At 51.9% G+C, this 13,622-nt stretch overlaps 1 protein-coding gene across 3 annotated transcripts in view; it reads left to right on the top strand.

Annotated features, from left to right (window-relative positions):
* The window catches only part of RAB11FIP3 (RAB11 family interacting protein 3), an 81,398-nt gene that overhangs the window by 46,390 nt on the left and 21,386 nt on the right, over nucleotides 1–13,622 (top strand). For 2 of the 3 annotated variants that reach the window (XM_060078488.1, XM_060078487.1), the window contains exons 3-4: nucleotides 3,370–3,464; nucleotides 12,086–12,243. In XM_060078488.1, coding sequence (XP_059934471.1) covers nucleotides 3,370–3,464; nucleotides 12,086–12,243 — 253 coding nt within the window. The remainder of the gene's footprint in view (nucleotides 1–3,369; nucleotides 3,465–12,085; nucleotides 12,244–13,622) is intronic. The other variant, XM_060078489.1, reaches the window with a different exon arrangement.

Raw genomic sequence — 13,622 nt, 5'->3', positions numbered from 1 at the left:
CCTAACCAGGAAGCAGGGAAATCCCCCTGCTTCTCCTTTTTTTTTTTTTTGGTAATTTGACATCATCATTTAACTTTTGTTAGGAATGGAGAGTGAAAATAAAATTAGAATGAAAACAAGTCAGAGACGATTTTGAAATTGTTAACTCGGAGCATGATCACCTGAACTGCTTTCAGCCAGAGCTCACCTCACGTCTTCCTGCTGGCACGCCTGCCATGGCCATGGTCGGCCTGTCGTGTCTGTCAGGCTTCCGTTCTGCGTCTGGGAGTGGAGCGCTAACTTCGTGTACTGACCCAGTTTTGCAGAGGAGCGCAGGAGTCCTCGCCACAGGCCTCGTTTCAGGAATAGAATGAAATCAAGGGGGGTTGTTACAAATGGGCTGTTGCTCTGGCTCATCCCCCACCCCCAGGCTCTGGAAGAATAAGATAAATAAACAGTAAAAACTGATACTTAATTGAGAAAACTGATAGAAGAACCATATTTAGTTCCCATCGAGATTGTAGAAATGCGACCTGTGTTCACATGTTCCTCCACTGCATGGGGCAGGACCCACCCCTGGAATCTGAGCACATGTCCACTGTGGCTAAGATGATTGGCTGCTTTCTGAGAGTTTTGAATTCTCTGTTTCAGTTTTTGGAAGTGCAGGCAAGACTTAACATTTGAAAGTGGAAAGATAGGCAGAGTCAGCCTAGCGCTTTACAGCTTTGCGCCTGGGTAAGTGGTCCTCTTCCTTCCCTGCCCCAGACACCAAAGGCTTCCGTCCACAGTCACCCTCTCCCCATGGTTCTGCCATAGTTCACCTGCATCAAAGACCAGGCCTCCAATGAGGGGCTGCAGGGCTGTGGGCTGGCGTGGTGGGCAGCGAGCACGGGGTCCAGGTCCAGGTCCAGCCTGCCACGCTCTGAGGCTCCTTCACTCCAGCCACTGTCTGAGCTACACTCCCCTGGAGAAAACGGTACAAAGCAACAGCAGCAAAAGTACCTGTGATTCCCTTTTTTTTTTTTTTTACATCTTTATTGGAGTATAATTGCTTTACAATGGTGTGTTAGTTTCTGCTTTATAACAAAGTGAATCAGTTATACATATACATATGTTCCCATATCTCTTCCTCTTGCATCTCCCTTCCTCCCACCCTCCCTATCCCACCCCTCCAGGCGGTCACAAAGCACCGAGCTGATCTCCCTGTGCTATGCGGCTGCTTCCCACTAGCTATCTATTTTACGTTTGGTAGTGTATATATGTCCATGCCATTCTCTCGCTTTGTCACAGCTTACCCTTCCCCCTCCCCATATCCTCAAGTCCATTTTCTAGTAGGTCTGTGTCTTTATTCCTGTCTTACCCCTAGGTTCTTCATGACACTTTTTTTTTAAAATTCCATATATATGTATTAGCATACGGTATTTGTCTTTCTCTTTCTGACTTACTTCACTCTGTATGACAGACTCTAGGTCTATCCACCTCATTACAAGTAGCTCAATTTCGTTTCTTTTTATGGCTGAGTAATATTCCATTGTATATATGTGCCACATCTTCTTTATCCATTCATCCGATGATGGACACTTAGGTTGTTTCCATCACCTGTGATTCTTAAGACGGAAGCAGCCAAAGGGCTTTTGCAGTCTTGAATTTGGAGCAGCATCTCACAGCTACTGAACGTGTAAACGTTTGAATCTGCTTGATTGTCGAGGGGAAGCATGATTATTCTGTTCAAATTGAGAGCTCTTCAAAAACAGGACATAGCCACATGTCCTGCCACTGAGGGGTCCAGCAGCATCCATCCCCCCCCCGCAGACTGTCCTGTGGCCCCAAGCCTCAGAGCCCAGCTGTGGGCGTGGTGTCCAGATGCCAGAGAAGAGCGTCCTCTGGCTAAGGAGGCCGTTGCTGACCCTTCAGAGTCCTTTTCGCAGGAGCATCAGGAGGCTTGCTGGTCCACTTGGCCCTCAAAGGCCTCTACTCCATACAAATAAGTGACTGATGTTTTGTTAGGTCACGTGAAACACACTCAACAAGGAACTGATGTGTTTGAGTAGTCACTGCTGTGATCTGTGTTGTGGATTTTCCTCACCACGCAGTCCTCTGTGCTCTGTGGATACCACCTGGGACACCAACTCCCCAGGTGCCCGGGTCACCCTCCCTCCTGTCTGACTTGACTGCAAATCGAGAGTTCCCACAACTTCCTCTGCAGGTGTGATAATTTGCTAGAATGGCTCATAGAACCCAGGGAGGCGCTTTACTTACTGTTACCAGTTCATTATAAAGGGTATTATGAAGGTTACAAATGAACAGCCAGGTGAAGAGGTATATGGGGCAGGGTCTGGCATGGAGAGGTTTCTGTCCCCATGGAGTTTGGGATGTGCCACCCTCATGGTATCTGAGTGTGTTCCCAACCCGGAAGCTCCCTGAACCCCTTCATTTGGGGTTTGTGTGGAGGCTCCATTACACGGGCAAGACTGTTTAATCCCTGGCTGTTGGAGATAGCTGCGTCTCCAGCCCTTCCCCATCCTGGGAGGTCAGAGGTCAGGAGTGGGGCTGAAAGTTCCCCTGGCAACCAGCCCCCATCCTCAGAGTCACCTCACTGGTGTGAACCCAGGTAAGGCTGAAAGGGGCTTGTTATGAATAAAAGATGCTCCTTTCACCCCTGCACTCAGGAAATCCCCGGGGTTTTTGGAGCTCTGTGCCAGGAACCAATGGAGACAAAGACCAAATAAATATTTCTTATGATATCACAGTAATGAAGCAGCTTCAGGAAACATAGGCGTCTTGCATGCTCTTTGGGACCGGCTATGCCCTGACATTGCCTAGAGGCCGTGGGAGCAGAGCTTTTCCTGCAGAAGGGCCGCTGCTGTGGGCTCATGTTTGAGAAGTGGGGTCTCTGGTGCTGACGTCAGCGTTATCCAGCATGAAATGATAGCGTTTCCTTCAAACCTATTATAAAATAAAATGTATTGTAGAAGGTAAAGTTAAGTAAAAAGGGAGAAAATAAAAGCTGCCATGGGTCCAGCACCTTGGACAGATGTTATCACACTGACACCTCCCCAGACAAGACAGATTCTTTAAAACGTGGAGTGTGGGACTTCCCTGGCGGTCCAGTGGTTAGGACTCCACGCTTTCACTGCCAAGAGCCTGGGTGCAGTCCCCGGTTGGGGAACTAAGATCCCGCAAGACGCGTGGCGTGGCCAAAATAAATAAATAAAACGTGGAGTCTGGCCCAAAGCCTTGTTTCCCCGGGGCTGCACTGCTTGCCTCCTTCCCCCGGGGTTTCTCATGGCCAGTCTAGGTCCCGCTCACGTCCACCACGCACACACCTTCCCGCTTGACCTCTCTGGGGATACTCTGGGCCACCTGCTGAGCCGGGTCTTCTTTCTCTAGCAGATCCCGAAGGCCAGCTCTGCAGCGTCACGCCTGCCCCCGACGAGGAGCCGCCAGCCTGCCCCGAGGAGTTCGATGACTTCGTTACCTTTGAGGCAAGTGGTCTTCCCGGGAGAGCTGAGCGGGCATCTGACAGATACACGCTGTCTTCCTCATGTAACCTAAATCCTGCTTCACTCGTTGGTGCCCACAAATTTTTTTTTTTTAATAGATCTTTACTGGAGTATAATTGCTTCACAATACTGTGTTAGTTTCTGTTGTACAACAAAGTGAATCAGCCATATGCATACATATGTCCCCATATCTCGTCCCTGTGAGCCTCCCTCCAACCCCTCCCTATCCCGCCCCTCTAGGTCATCGCAAAGCACCGAGCTGATCTCCCTGTGCTATGCTGCTGCTTCCCACTAGCTATCTATTTTACATTCGATAGTGTATATATGTCGATGCTACTCTCACTTTGCCCCAGCTTCCCCCTCCCACCCCGTGTCCTCAAGTCCATTCTCTGTGTCTGTGTCTTTATTCCTGCCCTGCAACTAGGTTCATCAGTACCATTTTTTTTTTTTTTAGATTCCATATATATGCGTTAGCATATGGTATTTGTTTTTCTCTTTCTGACTTAACTTCACTCTGTATGACAGGATCTAGGTCCATCCGCCTCACTACAAATAACTCAATTTCGTTTCTTTTTATGGCTGAGTAATATTCCATTGTATATATGTGCCACATCTTCTTTATCCATTCATCTGTCGATGGACATTTAGGTTGTTTCCATGTCCTGGCTATTGTAAATAATGCTGCAGTGAACATTGTGGTACATGTCTCTTTTTGAATTATGGTTTTCTCAGGTATATGCCCAGTTGTGGGATTGCTGGGTCATATGGTAGCTCTATTTTTAGTTTTTTAAGGAACCTCCATACTGTTTTCCATAGTGGTTGTATCAACTTACATTCAGCAGTGCAGGAGGGTTCCCTTTTCAGCACACCCTTTCCAGTATTTATTGTTTGTAGATTTTTTTGATGATGGCCATTCTGACCGATGTGAGGTGATACCTCATTGTAGTTTTGATTTGCATTTCTCTAATAATTAATGATGTTGAGCATCTTTTCATGTGCCTCTTGGTCATCTCCACGGCTGTTTCTGTGGGGAATGCCATGAAGGGCAGGCAGGCAGGGCTCATTCTGACACTGGTGGGGACGCTGTGGTTGGCAGGCGTCTGCTCACCCTGCTGTGCACCCGGGGCTGGTGGCCTGTTGTCAGCAGAGGGACAGGCTCTCCTGTGACATTGCTGTCCCCTTCTGCCAGACTGCCAAGCAAGGCCAGAGCACGGGCTCCTTTGTGAAATGAAGAGCTTCTGAGAGTCCCTGTGAATGGTAACACCCCACAAGATCCCACTGCCCTCCTCTGTGTCTCTGTAGCTTGTTCCCTGCTCTGAGAAACTGCCCAGGTATTAGTCACCCCTCAGATGACACAGGTTCACTTCCTGACTGTCTCTCACTTCTGCCAGCACAGGCCTCCAAGCCACCTGGGAGCGTTCACCCCTCACAGCTTTGTCCCAGAGTCCCACCTGGGCCTGAGCCCCTGAGGGCAGGGACCACCCCACCTTGCGTCCCCCATTCAGCAACAGCTGGTGTGTTCATTCTGTGTGTGGCCTGGTGGTGCCAGGCCCAGTCCTGGTACATGGAGGCCAAGTGCCCAGCTGGGACGCGTGCTGGCTGTGAGGCATGGTGTGGCCGGGCAGGGCTGAGGGTGTGCAGGACCCTGACGTGTCAGCTGTCAAGTCAGCTGCCAGACCCCGAGACTGTGGGATGGCGAGGCGTGGAAGGCTCTGTGTGGAACGACACACCTTGAACTTTCCACAAGTGCAGCTAGGTCAGGGGAGAGCCTGCTTTTCTTGTTCAGAGCGTCTAGAGAACCCCGTCTCCTCACTTAGTGGTCGGCCAGCAACAGACCTCTCCTGCCCGTTGACACACCAGCACACACTTTACCATCAATGTCGTCCGTTTCGTTCTCTCGTATTTCCATGGCGTTATATTGATTCTTTGTATTTTATGTGTATGTGGGTGTCATGGGTTGAATGGTACCCCCCAAAAGGTACATCGGAACGCGTGAATGTGACCTTATTTGGGAAAAGGGTCTTTGCAGATCTCGTTAAGTTAAGGATCTCAAGATGGGATCATGCTGGGTAGAGTGGGCCCTGAATCCAGTGACCAATGTCCTTTGAAGAGAAAGGGAGATGACACACGGGAGAGAAGGTGGTATGAAGACGTGGGCAGAGCTGGAGGAACACGGCTACCAGCCGAGACATCCCCTAGCCACCAGGAGCTGGACGAGGCAGGAAAGGTCCTCCTCTGGAGCCTCAGGAAGAATTCAGCCCTGCTGACACCTTGATTTCCAACTTCTGGCCTCCAAGTCTCTGAAAATATATTCCTGTTGTCTTAAGCCACCAGTTTATGGTACTTAGAAATTGGCAGCCCTGGGACTTCCCTGGTGGCACAGTGGTTAAGAATCCACCTGCCAATGCAGGGGACACAGGTTCGATCCCTGGTCTGGGAAGATCCCACATGCCACGGAGCAACTAAGCCCGTGAGCCACAACTACTGAGCCCATGTGCTACAGCTACTAAAGCCTGCGTGCTCTAGGGCCTGCGTGCTGCAACTACTGAAGCCTGTGTGCCCAGAACCCATGCTCCGCAACAAGAGAAGCCACTGCAATGAGAAGCCAGTGCACCACAACAAATAGTAGGCCCCGCTTGCCGCAACTAGAGAAAGCCCACGTGCAGCAACGAAGACCCAATGCAGCCAAAGGAAAAAAAAAACACCAAAATTTAAATTAAATTAAATTTAAAAAAGAAAAAAGAAATTGGCAGCCACAGGGAACTAGTACATTGAGTTTTGTTACTCAGGATAGTAAAAGGCATCAACACATTTGATCCAAAAGTGTGAGGCCCGCTGACGCTGGGGCTGCCTCCTGAAGCCTGGGAGGAGCAGACTTGGGGTGCTATCCGACCGCTGGCTCCTGTCCTCTGCACGGTGGACCCCCCTGGCATCCCATAAGTGTGGCCCTCCCACCTTTTTTTTTTTTTTTTTTTCTGTATGCGGGCCTCTCACTGTTGTGGCCTCTCCCGTTGCGGAGCACAGGCTCCAGACGCGCAGGCTCCGCGGCCATGGCTCACGGGCCCAGCCGCTCCGCGGCATGTGGGATCTGCCCGGACCGGGGCATGAACCCGTGTCCCCTGCATCGGCAGGCGGACTCTCAACCACTGCGCCACCAGGGAAGCCTGCCCTCCCACCTTTATGGTGCCTCAACTCTCAGGTGTGCCAGCCCCCACCTCGCGCTTGTCACCTTCCGAGGACGTGGGTGGGAACCAGACGTTTCAGAGTATGCAGCAGGAATGCTTCTCAGGTTTTTAGATCTTAATTTTTTTTTCAACAAGGAGGGAATATTTCTTTTTAAGTTTTTTGGTTGGTTTAAAAGAATTAATATACTTCACAGTTTAGCAGTGTTAGGTTTTCTGCTCCACAGAAAATGGAGCAGACGGTACAGAGAGTTCCCATTACACCCCTCACACATACACAGTTTCCCCGCAGTGAACATCTTCCATTTGTTATAAAGGGTGAGCCAATGTCGATACATTGTTACTAACTGAAGGCCATGGTTTACATTAGAGTTCACTCTTGGTGGTGTACGGTCTGTGGGTTTTGATGAATTCATGACATGTATCTACCATTGCAGTTTCGCTGCCCTAAAAATCCTCTTTGCTCCCCAGATTTGTCACTTTCTCTCACTAGCACCTGGCAACCTCTGATCTTTTACGGTCTCCATTGTTTTGCTTTTTCAGAATGTCGTAGAGCTGGTTAGAATCATACAGTGTTAGGTCTTAAAAGTTCCTCCGTGTGTTTTTATGCTTTTCAAGGTTTTTATTATTTATTTATTTATTTATTATAAATGTATTTATTTTTATTTATTTATTATTTTCGGCTGTGTTGGGTCTTCATTGCGTACGGGCTTTCTCTAGTTGCAGCAAGCAGGGGCTACTCTTCGTTGTAGTGCGCGGGCTTCTCATTGCAATGGCTTCTCTTGTTGTGGAGCACAGGCTCTAGGCACGCGGGCTCAGTAGTTGTGGCTCGCGGGCTCTAGAGCACAGGCTCAGTTGTTGTGACACACAGCTTAGTTGCTCTGCGGGCTTAGTTGCTTCCCGGACCAGGGCTCAAACCCGTGTCCCCTGCATTGGCAGGCAGATTCTTAACCACTGCACCACCAGGGAAGCCCCCTTTTCAAGGTTTTTAGATGTAATTTTGAGGGGAGTGGAATTAGGTGCTATACAGAAACTTGTAGAAAGCTGTTTTTTTTTTTTTTTTTTTTTTGCTGTACACGGGCCTCTCACTGTTGTGGCCTCTCCCGTTGTGGAGCACAGGCTCCAGATGCGCAGGCTCAGCAGCCATGGCTCACGGGCCTAGCCACTCCGCGGCATGTGGGATCTTCCCCGACCGGGGCACGAACCCGTGTCCCCTGCATCGGCAGGCGGACTCTCAACCACTGCGCCACCAGGGAAGCCCGAAAGCTGTTTTTTAAAAAGCTTTTGAATCGTGTAATCCCAGTAAGTCCCATAACAATATGAGTGAAGATTATGTGTATTATATCCAATACCACATCTGGAGACCCTCTGCTGGCGATCTTCAGAGATAAATAAGCCTTTTGTTGAACACTTTCTGGCTGGGCACACAGCAGTGCTGGTCAGGGTGCACTATGCAGTAACACTTGGTGGATTGCTGCTCCCGAGTCCTTTCCTGCAGGGGACGCTTTGGGGGACCCGTGACTTCCGGTGTTTGACTGAGCATCCCTTTGGCCCCAGCTTGTAGGAGAGCTCCCAGGAGAAAATTTTTTTAAAAAATTTGGGGGCTCACCACATGGCTTGTGGGATCTTAGTTCCCTGACTAGGGATTGAACCTGGGCCCTCGGCAGTGAAAGCGCAGAGTCCTAACCACTGGACATCCAGGGAATTCCCCAGGAGAAAGTTTCTGATTCTTTTCTCCCCAGGAGAAAGTGGTGATTCTGAGAAGGGGAAGGGCGGGGCGGTGAATGAGGGTTGTCGCTGACGTTCTGGTAATGAGAAGAAGGTTCCGGGTCTGAGAGTCTGAGCGAGGTGGAGGGCGGACTGGCAGAGGACCTGATGCCCGCGGGGACGCGCGTGTGTCAGGACTTCTAGAGGGGCGATGCGAAAGTCACAGAGAGCAGGCGCCAGCGGAACGATAAGCATGGTCTCTGCTGTGCCTTCTCTGGCCCTCCCTTCTCCTCCAACTCTTGGCCTTAATAAGATGATGGAGAAATAGGTCTTTTGTTCAGACTCTTATCAGAAAGGTTAGAAAATCAAGAACAAAAGCCGCTCTGTTTTGAGATCTGACTATGAAAAGCCCAGCAAGCACTTCCTGAACTTTGCCCCCCTTGCCAGCTAGCGCAGCGGGTTTAATGGAGCATATCTGGGAGTGGGTTAAACTCCTTCCGAGACAGTGATGTACCTTCAGGTGGACACACAGGTTTTGCAGAACCTCAGCACAATGGGCAAATAGAAGGCCGCTGGAAGCTGACGACCGGTCTGGACAGAGTCCCCAGCGCTCCAATTCCATGGGAAGGCTGTCTCCATGAGCGCGCCCTTCCTGGAGCTGGTGTGAGGAGCCAGGCCCTGGCCAGGCTGGCATCTAAGGGTAAGAGGAGGCTGGACACCAGCCACGGTCTGCCCAGCAGCTTGTTCCCCTTGGAGGGACCGTGACCGGACAGCGAGGGCCCCAGGCAGGCCTGGGTGCCCTTGAGCCCCTCACTGATGGCCGTGAGCACGGGCTTCCTTGCCCACCCACTGGCCCAGCGTTTGTTAACCAGTGAGCAAACACAGCCAAGCTTTCTAATGTGCACTTTGATTTCCACATGAGCTTATCCTAACATGTAATTTGTAATCATTTTTAAGTTGGCGGCATAGACGGTGGGCTGGCAAAGCGAGGTCCTGTCTGGCGGCACATGGGGGCCGCTGGGGTGCCTCTCTGAGCCCTCGGTGTTCCTCCAGTGGACCACGCTCACAGACAGTTTTCTGCCCTCTTAAAAGGCAGGTGTTCACCCACCTGCCCTAGAAAACTATCTGGCTTGCTGAAATTTATTCAGGACAGCCTGGACTTCAGGGGGTGAGCAGGTGGGCAGTGTCTGTGAAACGAGCTGGCCCCGTCCTCCCGGTCCCCTTGGCCCTCCCTGGGGTCCTCTTGGAGCCTCTGGGCCTCCTGCCCCTGGGCTGCTCTGTGTGCCCCGGGGCCGGGCTTGCTTTAGGAATGAGGATGGAAGGTGGGCATGTCTGCTTGCGAGGTGTGGGCGCAGTCGGGTTTGCATGGCATCTGCCTCGTCCTGCATTGTGAGGAATTACTTCCACCCTGAACTGTCCTCCAGGCCCCAGGGAGGGTTCCGGCTGCAGCCCGGCCTCAGCAACATGACTGCGGGTGAGGTCAACAGGCCTGAGCTCCGGGCCTCCCCCGGCACCGAGCTGGCTGGCGCTTCTGCGCACCCCGCTGCCTTCGAGGACCTGGGGCCACACTGGCCAGAGGAGCCTCTGCTGGAAGTGGCGGTGGTTGGCTGTCTAAACGCTGACCTCAAGAGTCACGCTCTGTCCCCTACAGGAAGGCATCTCTGAGACCCCCAGTCCAAGTCCTGGGTGTGTGGGCCCTGCCTGCTTCTGGGTCGAGGGCGAGCAGAGGGGAGGGGAGGGCTCCGGGCAGCTGTCCCTCGGCCCAGGAGCAGCGGGCCCAGCCTCGCACATGGAGGAGCCTGCCTGGCTCAGACAGTGTCCCTACCTGCAGGCTGAGCCCAGAGCCACCTGCTTGGTGGTGAGGAGAAGGAGAGTGGGGGCCTCTTGAAAGGATTTCCTGATTTCAGATTTTGAAGTGAACGCTCTTTGTGAATTACTTAGTTGCCTGAGATTCCAAGGAATATCGGGTTTTCCCTTGGAAATGAGCGTCATGGAATGCCTGCAGTAGGTACCTTGGGTGCCTTCCCTCCTTCATTCTGTCCTATGTGCAGGACGTGGGGGTTGCACCACCTATGACACGTGAGCCCCCAGCTTTCAGGCTCTGTTCTCGCACCTGCCTGTGTGATCTCTGTCTTGAGTGGTTGCGACCTCTTGAGATCAACACTGCAGCCCCTGACCTACAAATGAGGCAGCACAGCTCGGACGCTCGAGAGCCCGGGCTGGGGTCACACAGCTGGTGGACAGCAGACCGAGGATGGGCCCTGGGTCTCCATCGGGCGCAGGCGCGGAGACAGCCGTCAGGGGCCCTCTTGCCCCCCCCACCTCATCTTGTGACACCAGAGCCCGAGGACAAAGTGCACCGTCTCCAGTTGCTTCTCTGAATTCTTACTTGTTTGCAAATTGTTAACCTCAGACTCTTTTGAGCATGAAAGGTTGGCTACTTCTCCTAACCAATGAAGTTGCACTTCAGTTAAAGCTGAGATTGTAAATTGAAAATGGCCTGTTTAATGGTTCTTCAGTTTTAAGTTCATTTGGACAATCCACAAATATCTACTGTCTGCTGTACGCCCAGCCCTGTGCTCGGTACTGGGTCCACAAGAGTAAAAACAAAGATGTGTTTAGTGGGAAAGTAGACCTTTTTAAAATTAATTAATTAGTTTATTTTTGGCTGTGTTGGGTCTTCGTTGCTGCGCGCGGGCTTTCTCTAGTTGCAGAGAGCAGGGGCTACTCCTCGTTGCAGTGCGCGGGCTTCTCATTGCGGTGGCTTCTCTTTGTTGCAGAGCACGAGAGGACTCTAGGCGTGTGGGCTTCAGTAGTTGTGGCATGTGGGCTCAGTAGCTGTGGCTCATGGGCTCTAGACCGCAGGCTCAGTAGTTGTGGCGCATGGGCTTAGCTGCTCTGTGGAATGTGGGATCTTCCCGGACCAGGGATCGAACCTGCGTCCCCTGCATTGGCAGGTGGATTCTTAACCATTGCGCCACCAGGGAAGTCCGGGAAAGTAGACATTTAACCAGCAAACATAATTGGTCAAATAATTGATGAGTTCGTATTTTGAGGTTAGACCACGTAATTGAATTTCAAAACAATAGCTTGCACGTACAGAGCAGATATTGATGGGGACTTTTTATTTATTTATTTATTTATTTTTAAATTTTATTTTATTTTTTTTGCAGTACGCGGGCCTCTCACCGTTGTGGCCTCTCCTGCTGCGGAGCACAGGCTCCGGATGCTCAGGCTCAGTGGCCATGGCTCACAGGCCTAGCCGCTCTGCGGCATGTGGGATCTTCCCAGACCGGGGCATGAACCCGTGTCCCCTGCATCGGCAGGCGGATTCTCAACCACTGCGCCACCAGGGAAGCCTGATGGGGACTTTTTAAAAGGCATAGTCTTACATTATTGAACATTAGTTCCTGGAGTAGAATTCATTCCAGTGCTGGAAAGCCACAAAACGGGCTGTTCTGGCATGTATCCTGTGATGTTGGGATACTTTGTGTCCGTTTTAGGCATATTTCTATAACTGAGTTTAAAAATCACTCCAGTCATTTTTTCTGCTCTTGAACATGGGCCTGTTTTTCATTTTTGAAAATACTGAAGTGTTTTGTAACCTACTGGCTTCTGCTTAGAAGTATAGGAGGGACATCTCCCACGTGCAAGCTCCCCCTCCACAGGGTCCTTTCCCGGGCCCCGGGACTGACTCTTGGCTCTCTCTCCTAGGCCAACGAGGTGACAGACAGTGCATACATGGGCTCCGAGAGCACCTACAGTGAGTGTGAGACCTTCACGGATGAGGACACAGGCACCCTGGTGCCCCCTGAATGCCTGGACGCCACGGAGGAGCCCGGCCACGGCGCCCTGCTGCTGCTCCCGGGCAGGTCTGTTCCTAGCTACATGGCCCGGGGCTGATGGCAGATGGGGTCATGGTGGGGTTCATGTTGGGTGATCCAGAGGGGAGTGTGAGCCTGCAGAGGGCTGCGGTCCTGGGAAGAACCTGCGCCCAGCTGACCGTGCAGCCTCCGTCAGGAGGTGCTCCTCTGTACAGATAGGAATCCTAGGAGAAAACGTTCGCTTAGTCTTTTGGATTTTGTCATCACAATTCTTATGACCCAGGGTGAGACACACTTCAAACGTCTTCATCTTTATGGCACCTTGACTCCACGCTTTTGAGGACAGTGAGGGGGAAGGGCCGGCTCAGAGAGGCCAGGTGCCAGGTGGCCCATGTGGGCCCAGGTGACGGCTGGCAGTTCTGCCCTGGACTCCCCAGGAGGCCTTGAAACTGGAATTTTGCTTATTTTATTTCGTTTCATTTCTTGTTTGGCCCCTGCAGAGCTTCTGTTTTTCCTCCCTAATTGAAGACGGTGTGCCTGTCCCAGGCACCAGCCCTCCCGCCACCCCCCCCCCACCACTGGCTCCTTCCCTGGTACCCTGGCTCATGGTTTGTTCCTCACTCAAGGGTCATCACACAGTGTGTATCCTTTCTCCAGCTGGCTTCTCCCACTTGGTATCGTGGCTGTGAGGTTTATCCGTGTATGTGTGCACCGTTGTGAGTGGTTTATTCTGGTTATTATTGAGTGTTCCACTGTGTGAATGCCCGCAGCTTCCTAATTTCCTGTCAGTGGGCATTGGGGCATTGGGTTTGCTCACAGTTTTGGTTTCATGAGTAAAGCTGCTGCATGTAAGCATCACGTCTTTTGGTGGCCGGGATTGTTCCTTGGTGGCATAGGGCGCACCTGGGGCACAGGCTCCTCTGTAAGGGTTACTGCAGGTCAGACACTTACAGGTGGGGTTTGGTAGCTCCCTGCCTGCCAGCCGCCTGCGGGTTCCAGCTGCTCTCCATTCTCGCAACGCCTGGCATCCTCCGCTTCTTCACGCCTCTTGTCTGAGGACGTGCAGAGCAGGTGGTCCTCACTTGGGTTTCCCAGGTGCCTGACGGGGGCAGTGCCTTTCTTGCACTGGCTGCCCACGTGGAGACCCTCTCCTGTGCGGTGCCTGTTCCAGGCTTTCGCCCCTTTGTTGATTGCAGGACTCTGCAAGCTTTTCCGTAGAGGCCAGATAGTAAACAGGCTCATGGCCCGATGGTCCCAGCACTGCTTCTCAGCTCTGCGTCGGCTGCCTCTGTGGATACAGGCGGTGGGTGGATCTGGCCTCCCCGGGTCCCGTGGGCCGTCTTTTCCTCCGTCTTCAATTGTGGGAGCTCTTCCTCTGTCTCAGGGGACTCCTTTGTCCTGGGTGTGTTGCAGGCATCTTTTTCCCC

Source organism: Mesoplodon densirostris, chromosome 16, assembly GCF_025265405.1.
Source record: "Mesoplodon densirostris isolate mMesDen1 chromosome 16, mMesDen1 primary haplotype, whole genome shotgun sequence".
In the NCBI taxonomy this organism is placed as follows: domain Eukaryota; kingdom Metazoa; phylum Chordata; class Mammalia; order Artiodactyla; family Ziphiidae; genus Mesoplodon; species Mesoplodon densirostris.
This window is presented reverse-complemented; position numbering and strand designations above follow the sequence as displayed.